General features: G+C 54.9%; 1 protein-coding gene across 1 annotated transcript in view; it reads left to right on the forward strand.

The window, feature by feature from the left end:
• Positions 1–23,214, forward strand: part of PUDP (pseudouridine 5'-phosphatase) — an 81,605-nt gene that overhangs the window by 24,383 nt on the left and 34,008 nt on the right. The window contains exon 2 of the mRNA XM_059385850.1: positions 11,044–11,262. Coding sequence (XP_059241833.1) covers positions 11,044–11,262 — 219 coding nt within the window. The remainder of the gene's footprint in view (positions 1–11,043; positions 11,263–23,214) is intronic.

Below are 23,214 nucleotides of genomic sequence, written 5' to 3' on the forward strand. Positions count from 1 at the left end.
GTCCCTTCCTCGCACGCACTCACCGTCTTATTTCTCCTGCCCGTACCGCGAGGAGGTGTGTGTCCCAACGCACTCTCTCTCCGTGCCGGACTCCTGCGTGCCCGTCCACCGGGACCTTTCTGGGCCACCTGCAGGTCGGGGTTCGCCGACGGTGGCGACATTTCCATAGGTCTTGAGAAATCCTCGCATTGATGTATCGACGTTTTGTCAATCGTTCTTTCTACAAAGTGTGTCAGACCTTTGTAGGTGTTTGGTCCTTTGTTTACTTTTCCAGACAAACAGGAGGGAGCCGTTTGGTTCCAATGTGGCAGATTTATGTCACCTGCAGCAACACCCATTTCGGCCTCAATTATCAGGTCGTTCTCAGGGCCTGTCACACAATAGGTAGCCAAGAAGTATCCGAAGGGTTCGTCTCTCAGGCATGTGCCGTGACTGTGTCCCCAAGATTGATGGCTGGTGGTTAAGCTTGCTCATCCAGGCTTCTGCTCCGTGATGCGTGATGCTTCCACGACACGTGGTGTTACTGATTTATAAATATTTCTTCCATGGGGACCTCTGTGCTCTGTCGTTTCAAACTTGGTCTGAACTTTTTGAGTTTTGGGAGGGGATCAATTTTATGTTGTATTCGGTTCTAGTTTATACCATCGTAGGTTTTTCCTTTCTTTTTCTCAGTATCCTAACCTTAAGAAATACATGTTGAGCACGGGAGAGCCGTGAGGTCTTTGGATCGCTAATAATTAAGCGAAATTAGCAGGCATTACAATGAAATATCCATTGTAGTGGCTCCTAGCGCCTGCTGCTTGTTAATGGAAGGAGGTCTGAGTAAAGATCGGCTGGAGTCCCGTACAAGCACGGTTTCTGCTTGTGGCTTTCCACCACACCAGATTCTCGGAAAGCTTTTTGGTCGTTGGTTGTTGGCTAGGAAGAGGGTGGACCTGCTTTCCCTGTGACATCGTTATCTCTGATTTTCGTTTGGACGCAGCTTCCCTCCGCGAAGGCTCTGAAGCGTGTCCCACAGACCAGCCTTCTTAGGACAGAGTCCTCGTGATCTTTAGCAGGATGAGGGAAAATAGGCAGACGGGGTTCGCCGGCAGGCCTGGGGCACGCGCAGACGGTCCGACGCAGACGCGGCTGTGTCCGTGCCCACAGCGGTGCACAGACTCTTTAAACCCCGGCAGTGACTCCTGGCTGCGGCAGGGCCTCCTCCTAAACAGCTCCTCATCCCCACGCAGGGGCTTTTTGGTGTGCCGGTGGCATGGGGGCTCCTCCCTCCTGAGTGGCCGAGAGCACGGCAGGGCTCAGACGATGCGGGCCAACGGGTTCTTGGGTGAAGATGGAGGCGTACCGGGGTGGGGGTGTGAATGACGCCAGGCGGCACCTGAGATCCCACTGCAGGCCTGGGGATATGATCAGGGTTTGCTCAGGGACCGCTGGGTGGCCAGGCAGATGTGGGCGCCGGCTGGCTGCATCCGCAAAGGGCCTGTGGTCCCTGATTTTTGACCGGCTCAGTAACGGTTTCCTTTCATGGCACCTGAAGGTCTGGGGCGAGCAGCACACTCTGTGCCCCTTCATGGCTCAGCAGGTGGCGTACCGTGGTGAGATGGAGACCCCTGCTCTCTGGGGTTGTATGCTGCTGCCTCCCCATGTTGGGTCGTGGTCCAGAAGCGGGGGACAGCAACCTTTGGGAAGCAGAGCAAGAAAGCAGTATCAGGCAGCTCGCTGCTGCCCTATACACAAGGGCCTCCTGTGCGCACCATGCCTGGGACCCAGGTGACGGCCCAGCCTTGACCTTCAGCCCCACACCCACCCCGGATGCCGGAGCAGAACCTCCGCAGCAGGCTCACCTCACCTCACCGCCTGCTCAGTCCTCTGTGACTACGGCTTTCCGTGCAGGAACACCCCGTACCCTCGGGTGTGCCCCCGAGAGCGTCCCATAGCAGGCCCCGCTTCCAGACACACCCCTCCTGCTCCCCCAGGCCGCTCCTGTAGCTGCGGTCGGGTCACCACAGCCTTCCCTCCACCGGGCTCCTTCCACCGCGCGTGCAATCAGAGCTCCTGCAGGGTCTCATCCGAGGGCCATCCGAGGGCCCCTCGCGGACTTCCACACTTGCTCTCGTAATTTAGGACTGGAAACTCGGGCAGTGCCTCATTTCTTCCCTTGCTACGCCCCTACCAGAGCATTTTCATGCTCCCTCTGCCCTTTGCAGCTGTCCTGTAGAACCTTCCTACCACTCCCGGCCTCAGCGCTGCTCCTCCCAGACATGCTCCTCCCGTCCATTCGCAGACGTGCCTTGCCTTGGCCTTGGCGTGTCACGGCGGCCAGACAGGCCGATCGACAGAGGGAGGCCGCCTGCGCCTCTGGGAGCCAGAGGACGGCTCGGCCAGGAGGATCTGGGCTGAGGGCTGTGTGCCCGGAGCGGTAGGAGAAGCACTTAGCTCTTGGTGCTGGCAGTGACCTTACAAAACAGCTTTTGCCTTTAGGGTTCTAGGGATTATTAAGCAAGCTTGGCTGCCTTAAGAAGTAAAGAACAGCCCCAGGCAGTGGAGATATCAGACTGCCCTGCTGCTATCTCCCGTGAGTCACTGGCGTTCCAGGCCCAGGACCTTCAGAGCTCCGGCGTTCACAGAGCTGTGTGACTGGCCCCGCAGTCCAGTTTCGGAAAAGGACTCCCGGTTTGCGATGATGTCCTTCCTACGGCTGCGAGTGCGTTCGCTGGGGGAGTCCAATCCCCGCCTAGAGCGTGCAGGTGGCGCACGGGAGAGCTTGAGTAGCTGTCCTCACATCAGGGCTGCCAGTGACCAGCTCTGACGTTGGGTTCGCTAGTCCCAGGGCCGCCCGGTGTCTTCTTGATTTCCCATTAAGAGAGAAAGGAGCCGTTGAACTCATTCTTTCGATGTGGTATGTCCCCGGAAGCCATCTGTCCTCTATTCTTGACAGGAAAGTGTGGCAAGTTAGGTGCTGCTCCAAAGGCCGCACGCCCTTGCCGTGGGTGACCGTGCCGTGCAGAACAGAACGCTGGCCGGCTCTTCTCCTCTCCGGGGGCGCCCACATCCCTGCGCTTCACCGACAGCTCCAGGAATTGAAGTCCTTTGCTGGCGTTAACTTCAGAAAGGATGGGGCACATTACGCATTTCTTACTTTAAAGACTTTATCTTCCGAGAAAAATGTATTAACGTAGATCTCCTTTTGGCGGCCAAAGAAGGAAGCAGATGTCAACATGGGGATGAACGTCATAGCTGTTTTCCCCCCTTACTTTCTACTCCATTCTGTGTATGTCATCGTTGAAAAGAAGCTCTTCTTAGCGTGGATCCCTTTTTAAAATCACTGGCTTTACAAAGCTCGGGGCTTCAGTAAGCCTGTTCTGTTAGCTAACTGGTTTTCCACTTTAGCACACACCCACCCCAAATTCAGAGTCTGCAGATCTGAGGTGGGACCAGGAATGGGCATTCCTGATGCTGCGCTGCTTCCCTGGGGACTACACTTTGGGCATCAGTGCAGAGAATCAGAAACTAGTAGAACAGTCTCTTTGGGGAGCTGATTCTGTTCCCTGAAAATACTGTACCCTGGTCAGTAAATAAATGTCAGTTCAGGTACATCTGCGGGGCTCGGTCTCATAGGCGTCTGCCTCTGGCTCAGGTCATGATCTCTGCAGTCCTGGGACCCTTGGTCAGCGGGGAGCCTGCATCTCTCTCTTCTTCTGCCCTTGCTCCTGCTCTCTGTCTGAAAAATAGATGAAATCTTAAAAAAAAAAAAAGACCTATCTGTTCAGCAGTAACCCGTCACCTACTACGTGCTCTCGAAACAGCTGAGAAAAAGGACACCCCCACGTTGATCAAACAGTATTCTAGGCGGGGAGCTGTTTCACGGTAAAAGAGGCAGTGTTCACCCCGTTGGAAAACCCTGCTACACTTGCGAGTGAGAGAAAGCCGTCATTCAGCCCCGTCTTCGCATCTGCCCCGTTGCGACCTTTCGATTTTCACTGAACATGCGTTCTTCTGTGTGAAAACGTCTCTTCCGTGACCGAACCTGTCTGTCCCACCAAACACCGGCTTTGGGTCCCCCCACTTCCCCCCTTGTCATTGGGAAAAATAAAAGCACGCCTGGTTTGGAGAGAATATCATTCCGGAGGGAAGCTTTCCATTCCTTTGTCCTGCTTTGCAAGGAGCCAGTTGTGTTTAGATTTTCCCGTTCTCAGCTTTAAAATGTGTTATAATGCGTTTTCTGTGTGATGTGTGGACTCTTGGTGGGGCAGGGTCTGGGGCAGGGCGCAGGCGAACCCCATAGCTATCCCTACGGAGAACCGCGTCAGGAATCGCACTCGGGGAACAGGAGACCCTCCTCCCGCCAGCGCAGGTCCGATTTTGCTGCTAAATGAAGACGTGTCTGTTTGCAGGAGTTAATGGGTTGAGGAACCGGAAATGAGAGATCCCGGTCATGTGCCAGGCCGGACTGTTAGTTACCATGCGTTCATGAAGCTAGTTCCATGTGCCCCAAAAGTGAAGACATTGCCACGACTTAGTGGATTGGTATTTTGTTTTTTTAAGGAAACGGTCTCAGGAGGGCCGGTGATTGTCAGAACAGGTCTTTGCCCTTCCTGGCAGACTGCTGTGTGGCGAGAAAGCAGGTCTTGAGGTCTCCGAACTCAGGGAGGCTCACGGGTTACAAGCTTTCTGCACCTCAGGTGCAAGGCAGGCGTCCCCACAGCCAGCGTTCCCCACGATGATGCTGGAGTTTCCCATGGCCAGACGCTGTGCTCAGAGCTCGGCCTAAGTCTAGGCTACATCGAGGACACGGTCACTCAGGTGTGTCGTGGCCCCATTACTGTCCCCATTCTGCAGACCCGTAACCCAGGGCCCAGCTGGGGGGCTGAGCACCTGCTGGCAGATTTCAGTGACTTCTCAGCTGCAGGGCAGGGTCACGGACCCGGGCAGCGGGCGTCAGACTGTCTGGTCACAGTCGGCCTTACAGACCAAGAGAAGCTTGGCACCCCCGCTCCCAGGGCAGAAACTCCAAGTTATGAAACTTAAAAACCTTAACCAGGACTGTCCGCAAAGCAGTGGTTGAGCTGGGAGTTGACCATTCAGCTTTCATATTACTGATGTCCACACTTTCTCCCCAGACCTCATTACATTCAGGTCTCCTCTGGGAGCAAAATGCGGATGAGCAGAGAAATCGGGTCTTTTCTCTCAATTTCTCTTCTTTTCTTGAGATAGAGGGCACCCGCAGGGGGAGCAGCAGGCAGAAGGAGACTGAGAAGCAGGCTTCCCGCTCAGCAGGGAGCCAGATGTGGGTCTCGAGGTCATGACTTGAGCGGAAGGCAGACACTGAGCCGACCGAGCCACCCAGGCGCCCCGAGAAATCAGGTCTTATCAAACGTGCTCGTCAGCGACGATGAAGGATGTCTGGCTGTGAAGCCGTGTGACTGCTTGTTTTTACAGTGGAATTAGGCACCTGCTTGTACGGTCCAGCTTCCTGCAAGGGAGACGTGGGGAAACACCCTCCCCCGCTCTGTCCTCATGGGGTGAGACGCAGGCTGGCTCTGGGAGCCAGGGATGGGCTCAGCCAGTGTGTCGGTACGTTCGCAATGAGAAGAAGATGGTGCCTTTCTAGAACCTCCGCCTCAGACACCACAGTGCAGGCTGTCAAGGTCACCGTGCACAGGCAGCCGATGTCCAGGTACAGGACGGGGTTACCCTTTGGCATTGGTTCAGTGACTTTAAACCTCAGTGTCTTGTTTCCCCACCCAGGAGGGTAGCATGCCGCCCACGACGACACCTGGCTTGTGGCCACCCCGGCCGGCTTGCCAGGGTCCCGTCTCCCGTCGGGCGCCCTTCTGTGCCCGCTTACGTGATCAGCGCACCTGCGACGGCCCCCCGGTGCTGCATGGTCTCCCTCTTCCGGCCCAGAGGGAGGCTGGCCTTTGCGAGGAACGTTCTTCGAACACACCTGAGGACGGCGGCAGTTTCGTCGCTGTAACATGCTATGATGATGTTCTGCTCCACAGTAACGCTCAACAGTAACGAGTTGTAAAGCTTGGCAGTCGTTCCTTCGCTTCTGAACGGGGGGACCCTGTGCCCCCGATGAAAACATAGGTCTTTGGAACAGTTTCCTCTCCAACCGTGGTCCCTTGAGGATGCGTGGGTGCCGTCACACGCTGGCAGACACATCCTTGGTTCCAAGGAGTGGAATGACTCGTTCACATCCTCGCTTACGCACCGAGGGTCTGGGGGGACGTGACCGACATTGTGAAGAAACGCCGTCTGCACTGTCCCCTGCACATTGATAATCCCACCGCCCAGTGTCTTTTAAATTAAAACCTTTGACACGAGGCTTTAAATAAACCCTGTTTAAATAATTTGATTTTATTTTAGTTTTTAAGATTTTATTTATTCATTTATTTGACAGAGAGAGATCACAAGTAGGCAGAGAGGCAGGCAGAGAGAGAGGAGGAAGCAGGCTCCCCGCTGAGCAGAGAGCCCGATGCGGGGCTGGATCCCAGGCCCCTGGGATCATGACCTGAATCGAAGGCAGAGGCTTAACCCACAGAGCCACCCAGGCGCCCCTGTTGAAAGCATTTTAAAGGCCATCGCCGTGTTTCTGTCTTGGGATTAGTATTTCTGTCGCACCCTTTCTTCTCTTTCGTTCACTTGCGTTAGCAGGAGTCCCCGACGGCTACGTCCATCTTCCGCCTCGGCTGTCTCTCCCCGCACGCCAGACTTTGCTTTTAAGGCCACACAGTCATTTCTTTGTCATTCGGTGCCTGCATTTTCCTTCTGCCGCGGACCTGTCTCAAGTCGTAGAGGACGATGTGCGAGGGAAGAAGGTAAAAAGACGCAGCATCGGTGCGTGTCTGTCCTGCTCTTTCCCGCTCCTCCGACCCCCTCACGGGGGCGCACTGAAAAGGAGTGTTTGTCCTCGGAGCCCATCGGCCCCAGAAGGCTGGGGAAGGCCTTTCTGCAGTTGATGACGGGGACAAGCCAGCCTTCCCCCCGTTGTCTGCGTTCTTCAGAAACACTACGTGCAGGGGCAGCGTGCGTTCCGGAAAACCCCAGTCACTCCAGCGGCTGTCCCAGCTGCGGCTTGGTCTGCAGACGACCCCGGGAGACTTTTCCTGAAGCCTCACCGTGTTCTGTGCCTGCTAAACCAAACCAGACCTGAACAGGCTTTCCCCTGTGCAGAGGTGACGTGTGAACCGTCCCGAATGCCTGAAAGGCGGGGCGGCTGAGACGTGTGTGTTGGGCACCCCACCACAGGGTGGAGGGTTCGGGGTGGTCCGGGGGACCGAGGCCGCATTAAGGTAGAATGCATTCAGGGGGCAATGGCAGGAAGAGCAGGGTCAGCCACCATGGGAAGCAGGTCCGTGGGGGCCGGAGGGGAGGCAGCCCACCCTGAACACTGAAAGAAGAGTGGGGTCCCACGGAGCTGCTGGTGCTGACCCCGACAGCCCCCGGGGGAGGCGTCCAGGGTGCCTGCCGAGCCCCAGTCTAACCTGGAAGAACCAGAGATCCCCTAGCAGGTGCAGCAAGCCCAGGGACAGGGACCTGTGAACGGTGACATCCGTCAAGCCAGCAGCGGACACGTGGCAGGTGTGCTGTCCTGTGGAGGCGTCCCTGGACCCCCCGTGGGGGAGATGCACATGGACACTTCGGTGACATCGCCGCAGCTGTGGCTCACGGGCACAGTCCACGCCTCCTGCCATCCACGGGCCCTGGGTTGCTGCCCCGTGTGCCGGGTGGCCGCCGGACGGGGTGTCAGGGAGGAGCAGAGGTCTGCGGGTGACAGCAGCCGGGCGCGGGTTACAGCGTGCCGACTTCAGGCCGTCCCAGAGAGCACGCACGCCTGTGTGCAGCCCGCGCAGAAGAGGTGGTCTCCTCTCCACATGCAGTCGAGAGCGGGCACCGTTCTGTTGCTTCCTGCCCCGCATCGGCCTTCCTGCCCCGCATCGGCCTTCCTGCCCCGCATCGGCCTTCCTGCCCCGCATCGGCCTTCCTGCAGAAATGACAGCAGCGCGGTCCGTGTCCTGAACTCGTCAGAACCCGGACTCTGTGTGGTGACCCCGTCCGTCACCCCCAGGTCGCCCCGAGTGTCTGTGGCTGCCACAGCCAACAGCGAGGCCAGGGCCTCGGGGACACCTCCTGACAGAGCCTTTCTGGGTTCCAGGGCTCAGGGTCACCAGCGCACACCCCCTGTGGCTTCCCTGGTCTGGAGACGCTTGTCCTGCGGAGACATCGGTCGCTCCTCGGGCACCTTCCCTCCCACGTGGATTTTCAGTGAATGGACCTTGCTGCCAGGGTCCAGGATGGATGCAGGGAAGCCCGTCACAGCCACAGCGAGGGCGCACGAGCCCTCCCCGAGACGCGGATGCACGCCCTGCGAATGTCCCCGTGTTCGGTCCTTGCCTGGGAGTACCGTAGCTCCTGGGGGTTGCCGTGCGAGTGTCCCTGCTGTGAACCTTCTTTCTGTACTAAATACTCGAGGACCTATCCCGGCTCATGGCGCTGGTCGTGGCACTGGTCGTGGCTCGCGTCACTGATAACGCCATTTATGTGTTAAACATGTAGGGACCTCAGCATAAACAGATGTAAATATGGTGGCGCATCTGATGTCCTGGGCTGTGTGGGAGCCGTGATGCTGCCAATTACTATGGGGTGTGCCCTTGGGCGCTCGTTAACCGGAAAAGACTCCGGGATGCGCCCTGAGGTGTCTGAAGCTTTACTGTCTCGAAAGATTCCAGCTGGGATCCGGTTCCCAGACTGGCCTTTCCTGGGGACACGATCCAGCCTTGTGAGATAATAGAAACCGTACATATGTTGGTCTGGGCTTCCTTTTGCTGGCACAGAGCTCCCCAAACCCTCCAAAGGTCCCAAAGGATAATAGCATCACTGGGAACGTCCTTGCTGTAGTGTTTTGTCGTCGGACCCTGGTTCCCGAAACCGAGCTCCTGAAGCCCTGGTACTTTGTGAGCGACAGGCCCGTCTTGAGTGGTGCAGAGGCCCTCCCCTTTGGGCTCCTGCACCGGCCGAGCAAGGCGTGCTGGGAACCGTGGTGCTTCCTGTTTGTCTGCGTCCTCCGGACGGGGGTGCAGGGCTGCAGGAGGGGTGGGTCACGCCTCATGCGTCCATGGTGAAGCCTTCATGGAAACCCCAAGAGTACGGGCATCCCGAGAGCTTCCCCGCTGGCAGACTTGGGCGTGTAGGGGCTGGGAGGAAGGTGCACCGGAGAGACCATGGGACCCCGCGCCCTTCCCCATGCTGCTCGCCCTTGGCCCATCTTTTCTGCACACGCTCCCCTGCATGGTCGCACGTACCCTGTGTCATACACCAGGGAACAGTGAGTCAGCATTTCCTGACCGCTGGGAGCCACTCTAGAACGCCGTGGGACCCAAGACGGGGTCCTGGGATCTCCTACCTATGTCACAGGAGACGGCCGGGGCTTGAAATTGGCATTGCTGGGGGCTTGGGGCAGTCCTGGGAGGCTGAGCGCCGGCTGTGTCCAGTCTGACCGATACACACTACCTGTTCCTTTCAGGCTGTGTCTGTGTCGTCGGGATCGTGCCTTTCTGTGCATTACAAAACCCGGCCCACGGTCAGCCCAGTCAGCCTGTGTGCCGCACACAGAGCTGTCACCAAGTATTGACTGTGTCCCCCATCCCTGTGACTTACTTCCTCCGTGCACTGTGACTCCCCAGTCCCCTCCGGTGCCCAACGCTGCGTTCTCCCTGTAGAAGACTCTGTTTACTCTCTTGGTTCCATCCTTGAGATTTCGCAAGGGAACAAAACCATACAACCTCCTGTGTCTCTGTGACTTTGCAGAACACTGTGGAGCTCTGTCCATGTTGTCCAAAAGGGTCAGATTTCCTTTCTTCTGAGCAGTGCTTTCTTCTGTGCACTGTCCTTATCGTCCGTCTATGCGTGAACACGGGGGATGCTTCCATATCTTGGCTGCTGCACATAATGCTCCGTGAACATGGGGTGCACAGGCCCTTTTTCTTCCTAAGATTTTTATTTATTTGAGAGAGAGAGAGCGAGAGCACAAGCCGGGGGAGCAGGAGAGGAAGAGGGAGAAGCAGACTCCCCGCTGACCAAGGAGCCCGATTTGGAGCTCAGTCCCGGACTCTGGGATCACTATGAGAGCCAAAGACAGACAGATGCTTGCCTGACGGAGCCACCTGGGAGCCCAGTGCCTATAACGTGTGTGTTTGAATCAGCGTCGCTGTTTCCTGCAGGGAAATACCCAGAAGCAGCTGGACTGTGTCGTCGCTCTGTCCTGAACTTTGTGCTGTTGCGCAGAGCGTCTGCCCCCGTTGGCATTCCCAGCCCCCGTGCACGAAGGCTCCTTTTCCTCCCCATGCTCACCGGCCCTGGTTCTGCTCGTGTTTTCGGTTGCCGCCCCTCTTGCTGATGTGCGCTGACATCTCGTTACGGTTTGGGGCAGCCCTTCGGCCGTGAGAACTGTGTCGGACGTGAGCTGGATCGTCGGGGACCCGGCTGGGGCCCCGCACATCTTGGGGTGGGAGACCCCCCGCCTGCAGCACACAGCGGGCGTGCGAAGGGCTGTGAGCGAGGTTTGGGGAGCACGTGGCACAGCAACATGAGCCTGGACAGACGCTCCCCGTGCTCATGACAGAGGCCTGGCTCCCATGGCCTCACGCACACGCCCGCTGTGCTCACTGCCGGGGGGCAGGGAGGTGTCCCCGCCAGCGCATGGTGGCCCGCCCAACCCCGGGTGCTGCCTGCTCGAGGCCGCTTCAGTCATAGCCGATGGCCTCACGAGATGGCCTTCAGCACGCCAGGTCCAGACACACCGAGTTGGTATCAAAGCCTGCTTCCCGGGAAAATGAGCCTCCTGTCTTTCCCCGTTTTTAACCTTCTGGATCCCAGCTGCAGACACATTGCAGCCAACAGAGAGCGGCGATCCCGGGCCCTGCTGTCCGATGACGTGCGGCAAGGTCAGCATTTGCACAGCGCCCCGTGCTTCTCAGGCCAGGGGTCCGCCTTCGTACAGCACGCTCCCTCACCATTGCCGTATCTCTCTCCCTGCAGATACCGAGCGGCTCTATTCAGTGGTGTTCCAAGAAATATGTGACCGCTACGGAAAGAAATACAGCTGGGAAATCAAGTCCCTGGTCATGGGGAAAAAGGCGCTAGAGGCAGCGCAGATCATCATAGACGTCCTGCAGCTCCCCATGTCCAAAGAGGAGCTGGTGGAAGAGAGCCAGGCGAAGCTGAAGGAGGTGTTCCCCACCGCGGGTCTGATGCCAGGTACCGTGCCCTCCCGCCGACGGGATCACACTCGGGAGCTTCCGCGGCGCCGTTCAAAAGCACGGCAGAGGGCCAGCGCCTGTTAACGCGCTGGCTTTGTGTCGTCTTTTGTCTCGATTCCGTCTCAGCAAAATCTCGAATCTTGTGGGAGGCTCGCAGCCACCCCAGAGACCGTTGGGCTGACCCTCTGCTGTGATTCCATCTGGGCTTTCCAGAATAATACATATTCCTTCCACTGCGTCCCAAGATCCAAAATCATTCGAACCGTTCATTCCGGTCTTATCTGAACAGCGCATCTGGGGGAGATTGCTTCACGATCTGATACGTGGCTTTGCCTCTTCCTGTTCGGAATCAGGGACAGATTATCTCAGCGACTGTGGAAGCTTCAGCCCATGCGTGATGAGCCCGTCCCTGTGTCTCCCTGAAGATGCTTAATTTTTTTCATTTCTTTTCTTTTTTGTTGTTTTGTACACTTAGGGCACAATTCATTTGCAACATGTCTGTGAGCCCTTCACCCCTCTCTTTCCTTGTTTTCCTTTGAAAGCAGAGAGGACTTTTCATCGTTTCGTGGCGCTTGAAAACTCAAGATCGTTCAGAACTGAATGGTCTGCTGTTTCTTGCTAGACGTGAGAAGGTGAGGAGTGTTCTAGATGGCAGGGCCGAGAGATGCTTGAAAACGGAGTGCGGTTTTAAGAATCTCAGGAAGACAGGTGAATTCCCCGTTTTGGAATTCTTAAAGCAAGGAGAGAGAGTGAGAGAGAAAAAAAAATGTGCAGTTACAGCAGTGATTTGGGGATTTACAGTTGTGTTAAAATGATTCCGAGTCGTTTTTGAAATGTGTATGTTTTTTAGAAATATTTATCCATCCCTCCGAGAGTGCACATGGGATAAGGCTGGAAGTGGAGAATTTTCTGGAAAGGGCCAGCGAACAGCAGTGCCCGTGACACACAAACCATGTGGGCTGTACATGGATGCCAGGCATAGCCGAGTGTCTGTGGGTACAGGCTCTGTGCTGCACGCCGCACGCCTCGGCTCCTGTGCTGTGCTCTTTGCACACGCACGTGGCCTCATCACCCTTCCTGATGCAAACACATCCACACAGCTCCTTTCTGAACAGATTTTTTTCTTAAATTTATGCATCCGAGAGAGAGACTGAGTGTGCACAGACAGGGGAAGGTCAGAGGCAGAAGGAGACGTAGACCTCCCCCTGAGCAGGGAGCCCGACCTGATGCAGGGCTCCATCCCAGGACCCTGAGACCTTGACCCGTACAGCTCATTTTTTAAATCACGGTTAAAAGCAGACGCAGTAAAACTTACTGTCTCACGCACCTTGTTGCGTCCAGTTAGCCATTGCGAGGGTGATGGTCCCCACCATCCATTTCTAAAACGTCTTCGTCTTGCAAAACAGAGAGTCTGTCCCCATCAAGCACTGACTCCCAGTTTGGCCTCCCTCTGGTAGCACAAGTCCACATTCTGTCCGTGTGAACGGCACTGTTCTAGGAACCGCATAGGGTGGGGTGGGGGTCGTCCAGGGTTTGTCCTTTCCTGACTGCCTTTTGGAACGTGGCGTCATGTCCTCCAGGCCCTCTCCTGTTGCAGCACGAGACACGATGCTGTCCCTTGATTTCCAGTTGTTCCACTAGACACACAGTTTGTCCGTTCGTCTGCAGAAACTCACGAGTCGTTTCCTCATCTGGGCTCCTGAGAGCGTGGGAGTGCAGACCCGGTCCTGAGACCACGCTTCCGGCTTCTGTGCTTCTGTGCCCAGGAGAGGGCTTCTTGCTGTACGTCGTGGTTCTGGGCTCAGTCTCGTGAGCAGCCAACGAACGTAATGTTTTCCACGCTGGCGGCACCGTCTGCTTTTCTCTCTCTCCGTCCTCAAGTGTTCCAGTTTCTCTGCGTTTTCCCCAACACTTAAAGATTTTCTGTGGGTCTTTGGTTGTCTTTATGACCCATTCTAAGGTGTGTGAAGTGACAACTCGTTGTCTTTTTTTTCCTTTTTTTTTAAAGATTTTATTTATTTGACAGAGCTCACAAGTAGGCAGAGAGGCAGGCAGAGAGAGAGGAGGAAGCAGGCTCCCTGCTGAGCAGAGAGCCCGATGTGGGACTCGATCCCAGGACCCTGAGATCATGACCTGAGCTGAAGGCAGCGGCTTAACCCACTGAGCCACCCAGGTGCCCCCTCATTGTCCTTTTGATGGGCGTTTCTCGAATGATACATGATGTGGAGCATCAGTCCACTTCCTTTTGGCTGTTTCTCTATTTTCTTTGGAGAAATATCTTTTTAAATCCTTTGCCCATTTTTAAAAATAGGGTTAATTTTTGGTTGTTAAGTTGTAGACAGGCTGTTGTGAAGTAGTGGATAGACCCGTTATCAGACACATGGTGTGCAGGTTTTGATTTCTTCCTTTTCCATGGGTTATGTTTTCACCCTCTTGATGGTGACCCTGGATGTGCAGAATTGTTTAGGTTGGACGCAGTCCCATTTGTCTATGTTTGCTCTCCTCACCTGTGCTTCTGCTGTCGGATCCAACACATCATCACAAAGTCCATTTTCGTAAAGCTCTCCCCCTTCTGGAAAACCTAGAAGTTTTCTTCTAGGAATGGGATAGTTTTAGGTTTTCGTTAACTTTAGGTTCATCTTTGTGTGTCCTCTAAGGGCTGAACGTCATTCTTTGGCATGTGGTTACCCAGCAGTCCCGCTTGGGTGGGACTTTGTGGAAGAGCCTGTCCTTTCTCACTCAGGTGGTCTTGGCGTCTTTGTTGAAGATCCGTCCACCGTGTATGGGAAGGTTCAGTTCTGGGCTTTCCATTCCGTTCCGCTCGTTTTCATAGCAGCACCACGGTGCTTGGATTCCTGCAGCTCTGTCATGTACCTTCAAGGAGTTCAAGACGTCCGACTTCTAGTATTCCTTGCTGCTATTTTTATGGCTGTTCAGAGTTCCTTGAGGGTCTGCATACATTTTAGGGATAGCTTTGAATCTGCGTATCTATCACATTGGGGAGCGAGGACATTCTAATGGTGTCAGACTTTCCAGTTCACGAACGTGGGGATGTTTTCCGTTTATTTGTATCATGTTTTTAAATGACTCTCAGCAGTGATTTGTAGCTTCCGTGTGCAAGGCCTCTACGGTCTTCTGTGTTCATTTTTGATGTATTATAGATGGAATTGTTTTAACTTTCTTCTCAGATTGTTCACTGTCACTCTACAGAAATGCAATCGATCTTTGCGTGCTGATTTTTGTGTCCTGAAATGTGGCTGAATTTGTTTTTCAGTTCTCACAGTCTGGGTGTGTTTGGAACCTTCAGGGTTTTTGAGGTGTAAGGTCATCTGCGAGCGGGGATCGCGTCACGTCTTCATTTACACCTCGGATGCCTCTTACTTGTCGTTCCTGCCTGATTGCCCTGGCTAGGTCTTCCAGTACGACGCATAGAACTGGTCCCGATCTACGAAGCAGCACTTTCCACCTTTTTCTGTTAAGGATGGTGTGAATGTGGTGTGAGCTGTGGGCTCCTCAGGGGCAGACTTTGTTATGTCGACGCAGGTTTATTCTACCTGCTTTTCCTTTTCCCAGCTTCAGTGTTAAGTGTGATGAGAAGGTGATGCGTTTTGTCTGTTGCTTTTTCCATGTCAGGGGATGTCGTTTTCGTCCTGCATTTTGTTAACGGGCATCACGTGGGTTTTTGTGTGTCGTGAACCATCTGTGCATTCCAGGAATAGCTTCCCTTTGGTGACGGTGTGTAGTCCTGGTGCTGCTGAGATCAGAATGCTAGTATTTGATCGAGGGTTTCTGCCCCAATATTCATTATTCAATATTCAATTAATATTCAATATTGAATATTCAATTCAATATTCAATATTCAGTATTCAGTATTCTCAGTTTCCTTGTAGTGTTTTTGTCTGCTTTTCATATGAGGGTAATGTTGGCCTCACAGAATGAGCAAACATACCTTCCCCTTCAAATGTTTGGAAGAGTCTGCACAGTTTGGGTGTTCGTTCCTCTTCGGTTGTGCGGTAGGCTTCGTGGGTGATGCCTTTTTCTTTGTTGGGAGGTTTCTGGTTGCTCAACACATGTCCTTAGTGTTTCATATCCAGTCAGGCTCTCTGTTTCTTAATTCGATCCTGATACAGAGGCGTATGTTCCTAGCAGTTTATCCATTTCTTGATTATCTAATTTCTCGGCATACACTTTTTTATACTATTCTCCTAAATCTTTTTTTTTTTTTTTTAATTTCTGTGGCACTGGTTTTCATGTACCCTCTTTTTCATCTCTGATTTTAGTTATTTGAGCCTTCTCTTGTTTTTTCTTAGTTATTCTAGCGAAGGATTTGTCCAGACAGTTAACATTTGACCTGGATTATCTTTCATTGTTTAACACCAGAGCACCCATCATGTATTAGGTATGCAAGTGCCTTTTTGCTTTCTTATCTACCCAGGCCTCTGAAGTGCTTTTCCTTCTTGCATTTTTGTCCTGTATGCTAAGAAATCCTTGAGTTGTTCTCCACGGCGGGACCCAGAAAATACGAGCTCCAACTTTGCAGCTGGCCTGGCCTCGAACACTAAGACGTCTATGTCCTGACCTCTCCGCAGCGAATTGAGTCGCAGTCTTCCCATGTGACTTTCACAATGACTTAGGTATCCTCTGCACTCAGAGATAATCCCAGAAGGTCACCAAATCCAGACATTTCTGCCTTGAAAGTGAGGCAGGGGCTAGTCCTCGGAAGAGAGTTGAGCCCTGCAGAAGTCCCCTAGCTGACTTCTCTCTCTCTCACTGGTACCTCACCTGTCGTTGGAGAAGCTGCTACAGTTACAATAGGAAGCACAAGATCCCTGACTTGATTCCGATGAGCCCTGCAGAATGTAGGGGAAGCTTTCTAGCCTGAAACACATGCTTCGTCCTGTCTCCCTCCCATTCCGCACCCCTCCTGTCGTCTCTGTGCCTGAGCCGAACCTGAAATCCACCGCAAAGGTGACCTCCCAGAGCCCTGGTGCAGGAACAGTATACGGCAAGAGTGGCCACCGTGCTCTTTCTAGATCTGGGTTCACTCCCTGCTTCGTTCCCATTATTAAACTGGGGATGATCCCATAACCCCTGACGACTTTCATCCCTTCTCTTTCTGAAGGTACTAGCTGCTGGGGTGTTTGTGGTCCTGGAAGTCACCTTGGGCTTATTAGATGAGAAGGCCGCCTGTCGGGAGGCTGTATTACTCATTCACGGGCATTCGTTACTTCCTGCTTTCAAGGTGAGAGCTGAGGCCCACGCAGGTATTTAGCAAGTTAAATTGGAGGAATGGATGGCAGGTTGCCAGGGAAAGCAGCCCCCAGTGGTGATGCAGGGCTGTGTCCTTCCCCGGGGCCATCACCAGGGGGACCAGCCCCTGAGTATGATGCAGGGGTGCATCCTTCTTTGGGCCCATCACCAGGGGTAGCAGCATTTGATTACGATGCAGGGGTGCGTCCTTCGCTGGCCCATCACCTGGGACAGGACCCCCCCCCCCCAAGTATGGTGCAGGGTGTGTCCTTCCCTGGGCGCATCACCACAGGCAACAGCCCCCTATTATGATGCAGGGGAGTGTCTGTGCCTGCCTGGAGAATAGGGCTGACCCACTGGGCTTGAAGACAAAGAGGGAACTGAGGGGGTCCCTTCTCAGGTCAGTAGGACTGCATCCATAAATGGTGTGGGAAGGGTCCCTTCCGGAGGACTGGGCCATGGACGTCCCCAGCAGGAAATACTTCGGAGCAGTGCACTCTGTACGCATTTTGTACGCTACTGCATAGGCAAAGGGGAACCGCCCGTTAGTGAAGGGTTTATTTTATGGAAACCGAGCTCTTTTAAACTGTGGCAACAATGTAGAAAACTATCCGAACCTGGTTCGTCTACGGTCTGTTTTCTGGGGCTTTAACAGATGTGGTTTTACATGCTGAAATGTGTGCTTGACTTGGCACACAGGAAACCTCAGTAGTATTCCCCATGTGAAAGGTGTTGGTTACCTACATTCCGTTTCCGACCAGTTCCTTCCTCGGTGGATTCTTCGAGATCGATGTAGTAATGTATTTTTGCATAATTTAGTCAGTGTGATAATTTGGCCTAGAAAGCCAGTAACAAGAAGGAGGTACCTTCCATGGTACAGAATCGTCCGGAAGGCTTCCCTGTTCTGTTTTTCCACTGGCTGTAGGATTTCCCAAGTGAAAGCCTCAGGCATGGGCTCTGGGCCAGTTCAGAGGAGTGTGACAAGGCCAGGTCCTCACACACGGGCATCTCTGGGTCCCCTGCCTCCTCGCGCTGGACGAGATCACCCTGAGGGGAACCTTAGTCCCCTGGACAGCCAACGGTGTGGCGCCCAGGCCTTCTCTGCAGGGAGGGGCCACTGAGGGGGGGGAGCTGGCAGGTGTCCTGGCCTCTGAGGTTGGGGTGTGTGTGGCCGATCAGCCCTCATTGTCCCACTGAGCTCTCCCGAGTGTTCCTGGAGCTCAGGTCCTGGCTCAGGTCTCCTCAGGTCTCTCACCGTGCAGGTACACGGTGGAGTGTCTATGGATCCTTTCCCCGGGCCGCATCTGGTCCTCACCAGGGCTGAGCGTCATCTCTTCTCCGTCTCTGCTCAGCCTCATGGACAGACAACGGCCATTCACGTAGCCCCCGACTCAGCACCGTGGGGGCCCTCGTCCCCTGGCTCCGGGAGTCGGTCTGTGTGCCAGCCTGTCTCATCCCGTGGGCTTCCATGCGACGCAAAGCCTGCGCCTTTTCTTTCCCTCCCGGCTTCCTTGTTTGTGTTTCTTACAGTCTCAGCCCCTGGAGGCCATCAGCAGGGCTGGCGGCACCTCCCTCCTCTTCTGCCCGCGCTCGCCACCATGCAGGTGGACAGGAAGGCTTTGGTCCCTGGGCGTCGTCCCGTCACATTTGTCTTTCCTCCCTGAGCCCTTCCGTGCGTCCAGTGCCGAGGCGGTGCTCCGGGGGACCTTCCTTATGGGGTGTGTAGTCTGTTGAGGGGACGTACGTAGCCATGCAAGGGAAACCCCGCAGGAGCATAGTTCATGCCAAACAGAAATTGAAGGCGGGCTGTGGACAGAAACAAAATAAGGCCTCTTATTCCTGGCGCAGTGGCAGCTTTTTCGCAGGTGCTGGACATGGGGTAAACTGAGGACAACGTGTAAGGGATGGGCAGGTGAGCAGGGAGGGCGCGGCCGTTCCAGGTGGAAGGGAGAGGGTGTGGACTTATGTCAGGCAGCAAGGGACTCGCTTCTGTGACCCCTGGAAGCCGGCCTCTCGTCGCTGGTGTGCTTGAGGAGGACATGGGCAGCAGCTCCGTTCGGGAAGGTCCTGGGTCCGGAGCTCCTCTGTCTCCTGAGTTGAAGACTGGGGAACTGGTGGGGTTTGGAAGAAGAGCTGTGCCAGAATGAAACCCTGCTGGGGCGGGGGCTGTCCCTGTGGCTTTATGGCACCTGGTGAGGAGGTGGGGGGCAAGGTGGGCTTGAGGGGGCCGGGGCAAGGACTTCAGCTCAGGGGGAGTCTGACGGCCTCCGTGGACCACCGGCCCCGTGTCCCGTGATGCCGGCACCAGTTAATGCTCGCCTGAGAATCCAGGGCTGGAGCTGAATGACCAGCGGGTACTTGAAGGCTGGAGGCTGTACGGCTGCGCGGGTGAAGAGTCTTAGAGCACCCGCCGCCGTGTATGAGGCCGGTCGGCGTGTCTCAGGACGCCGGCTCACACGTGAGGCTTATCACCGCGGCAGGAAAGGACAGTCCGAACTCTGGAAACTGTCCCTTCGTGGTCACAAGTCACTACCACAATGTCCCTTCTTGGAACGTCTCTGTGATTCCAAAAATGACGCCTGCTTCACGTAATACAAAAGGGGGGACTTTAGAAACCCCGGAACTCCTCCTCCGTGGATGTAACCGTTCTTACTCCTTCATCCCCTGGGAGGGGGTGTCCATCCAGACCCTCACTCGGCCTCTGTGTTTGTGTGGACACACGCATGCACTCACACGCTCCGTGAAAGAGCAGAACCATTCACGCACATATGGAGAAACTACGGACAGGATTCATGGCATGAAAACTTTTTTTTTTTTTAAGATGTTATGTATTTATTTGACAGAGATCACAAGGAGGCAGAGAAGCAGAGAGAGGGGGGGAGTCAAGCTCCCTGCTGAGCAGAGCCCAACGTGGGGCTTGATCCCAGGACCCCGAGATCATGACCTGAGCCACAGGCAGAAGCTTTAACCCACTGAGCCACCCAGGCGCCCTGCATGAAAGCTTTTTGAATTCTTAAAACTGATCATTGGACACAGCCTTTAGACCGAGAGAGATATGAAGGCACTGAGGACTGTGCTCTTCCTGGGAGGCTAGGTGAGCGTCCTTGGCGATCCCTAGACCTACAGGCCGCCCCTTGTTCACGAGGTGCCGGGAGCACAGCTTCCTGCCCCCCCGAGCAGTTACCGGGTGCCGTTATCGTGCGGCAGGTCCAAACCGAGTCCCGGGCTGAGTGTAGTTGGACGAAGACATGAGCCGGTCCCGTGCCTGTTCCGGGGTCTGCCTGTCTCAGTAACACGGAGCCTGGGAAACCCCAGAGCACACTGATTGTGTCGTGTACCAGGGTGGCCTCGGGGCCTACAGGACTTCAGCTCCTTGCCCTGAGGCCGCGGTGGGTGGCCTCAGGGCCCGGCACAAGTCCAGAATGTGGAGCTCTGGCTGCAGCACGCAGCTGCTCCCACGACATGGCAGCGGCCTCGCGTGGAGGAGGTCGGCGTCCTGCAGTAACGTGGAAACGTGACAGCCTGTCGTGGGCTGCTGTCCACGTGGCTCGGTCCTTGCCAAGTCCATGCAGAACGCATGCTGAGAAGTCCCAGCTGCTCAGGGACTTGGCCTCTCTCAGTGGCAGCCCCGGAACCCAGGCTGATTCCACCGCCCTGGAGAAGCCTTCCAGGCTTAGACTGGAGCCTGCTCCTTGTAATGACGCTCACTGCGTTCACGGACCTTGCACAATTAAAGGACACACGTGACAGGTGACGAGAGAAATCATCCACCAACAGCCGTGATAATCCGTTCAGCTAACGCCCGCGCTGCTTTTCTCTTCAAGAAAGGACGTTAGGAGGCGCCTGGGGGGCTCAGTGGGTGAAGCCGCTGCCTTCGGCTCAGGTCATGGTTCCAGGGTCCTGGGATCGAGCCCCGCATCGGGCTCTCTGCTCAGCAGGGAGCCTGCTTCTCCCTCTCTCTCTCTGCCTGCCTCTCCATCTACTTGTGATCTCTCTCTGTCAAATAAATAAATAAAATCTAAAAAAAAAAAGGAAAAAAAAGAAAAGAAAGGACGCCCGGCACATACCAGGAAAATGGTCGTTGCAGGCTGTGGGCAGGAGCCGGAGAAAGGCATTACTTGCTGGTCCGATGGAACTGGCAAACCTCGGAACGACGTCTCCCCCTTTCCTTACATACGCCACCTTCTTTGATGTTGTATACGGACCTGATGTCTTTCTGGGTTTAAAATTTCCGTGTTGGAAGACTGCTAACTGCTTTCACAGTCAGTCACTAAAGAGTAATGGAGACATTCTAGACTAAGGAAGATGAGATAAATGTCTTTACCCTCTAGGATCCCAGACATCACATGCCTGTGGTCGTAAATGTTTTTCTCAAAGAATTACAATTTCCGCAACACCTGCGGGGGGGGGGGGGGTGCTCCGTCAGTGAAGCGTCTGCCTAGGCTCAGGTCCTGACCCCAGGGTCCTGGGATCGAGTTCCGTGTCAGGTTCCCTGCTCCACGGAGAGCCTGCTTCTCCCTCCACCTGGCTCTCGCCCGGCTTGTGTGTGCTCGCTCTTGCTCTGTCTCTAAAGAAATAGCATCTTAAAACAAAAAAAGAATTACAGTTTCTGTTGTAAAATGTGTGGTGGTTTTCCCACAGACTTTTAAGTACTCGGAAGGATAAGATGATACGAGAAATCCTCGCCTCAAAGACTTGTCTACTCGAGACGGGAGAAAAGGAACGGTTCTCATGGACAGAGCTAAGAGACTGGGGCTGGCTGGGCCGCCTATGGCCTGGGAGAGGAGCTTCGAGGCCCACGGACAGTCTCTGGGTGTTTTGGGAGCACGTGCTCTGCTCAAGTCTGCAGAGTGCGCACCTGGGTAGCACCTGCTGGACGTGCGGAGCGACGTGTCGTGCCGATGCGTGGCGGCTCGGGATGGCTGCGTGGTGTGCCCCGTCCTGCACAGCCCCATTCCAGCGGGCTGACCTCACTCACTCCATTCCACTGGGCTGACCGCACTCACAGGGATACATTGTATGCAGAGACAGCGAGCAGATACATGTTACTAGTTTTCCGCCTTGTCTCACGGATCCAGTTCACCACAGGCACAATACTTCCATGGGGGCTCCATGACGGTTGCTCAAGAAATAAAAAAATATCACATTTCTTGTTTAAAGAAATCGAGAGCAAGGATTGGTTACAGCAAAGGTGGGAGCAGCCAAGGTGCGTTGGTGGGTGAACGGAGAAGCGCTGTGTTGTGCATGCGAACAAGGGGGACTCTTCAGCCTTGGAAACGAGTTCTGACACCTGCTGCGGCACAGACGAGCCTCGAGGGCACTGAGCCGGGCAGAAAAGGACAGACGCTGAGGGCTTCCGGCCCTGGAGGCATGGACAGCTAACAGTGTCTTGAACAAGATGAGAATGTACTTAAGGCCACTGCACTGTCCACTTAAATACAGTCAGTTTTAGGGGCGCCTGGGTGTTGGGCATCTGCCCTTGGCTCAGGTCCTGATCTCAGGGTCCAGGGATCGAGTCCCGCATCGGGCTCTCTGCTCACCCGGGGGTCTGCTTCTCCTGTCTGTCGCTCCCCCTGCTTCTCTCTCTCTCTGACAAATAAAGAAAATCTTAAAAAGAAAATACAGTTAATTGTATGTCGCATGTACTTTAGCACAAAAAAGAAAAATTACGTTTGTTTTCTAAAATGTCAGAAGTCCTGCGGGGAAGACGTAGTTGAATTTTGCTAAAACTCCGGGCAGACGAGGTGGAAAGACGTTGTGACGGTGCACTGCAGAGCATGTTCTCATCACGGACGGGGTGCACACCTCCTCAGCCCCAGGCCGGATTACACAGTGTGCTCGGCCGGAAACCCTTCCTTCGTGTCCCCCGGAGCAGCCACGTGGTGCCGAATAGGTCCCGCTGTCGGCAGTGGGGTCGCAGGAACTCTCGACCACGGCACCGGGCCCTTCGTGGCCGACTTCCCAGTGGAAAGCAGACAGCCCTCAGCGCGCGGTTCCTGCATCGCTTTCCAGCCCTGGTGCCTTTCTCCGCGTCTGCCCAGCACGCCAGGCACCGGAACCCACAGGATCCCTCAATGTCTCTGTCTCTCAGACATTCCACGCAGCACAGACTCAAACGGAAAGAATTTCATATTTGAAGATTTTATTTATTTATTTATTTATTTGACAGAGATCACAAGCAGGCAGAGAGGCAGGCGGGGGTCCCCGCGGAGCAAAGAGCCTGAGGCGGAGCTCGATCCCAGGACCCTGAAAGCATGACCTGAGCCGAAGGCAGAGGCTTTAACCCACGGAGCCACCCAGGCACCCCAGGAATTTTATATTTGAAATGATTCTCGGAAAAGGGCATCAACCCAGACATCACGACGGAAACTCGGGCCACACAGTTGAAATCCGTGCAGATCGGGCGAGTCACTTTCGCATTATCCGGGGGTCACCAGGGTAGGGTCTGCCGTTGTTTTGGTCGCGTTTTTGGATGCACGAGGCAGGCAGAAGGAATCCGCTGCCGATGGGAGCTGTCTGGAAGGTGCCCACCTTTCTTTTCCGTTACCACGTCCGTGTGCAGACGTTGGAAACCCAAGCGTGTCCTGGACGTCCGTGTCCTTTGCAGCTCAACGCTCCTTCCGTGACGTTGGCAACACCGGCCTCCTGTATCCGTGAGGGCAGAGCACGGCTTTGGAGAAGCCGAGGCAACAGTGAGCTC

This window comes from Mustela nigripes, chromosome X (assembly GCF_022355385.1).
Source record: "Mustela nigripes isolate SB6536 chromosome X, MUSNIG.SB6536, whole genome shotgun sequence".
In the NCBI taxonomy this organism is placed as follows: domain Eukaryota; kingdom Metazoa; phylum Chordata; class Mammalia; order Carnivora; family Mustelidae; genus Mustela; species Mustela nigripes.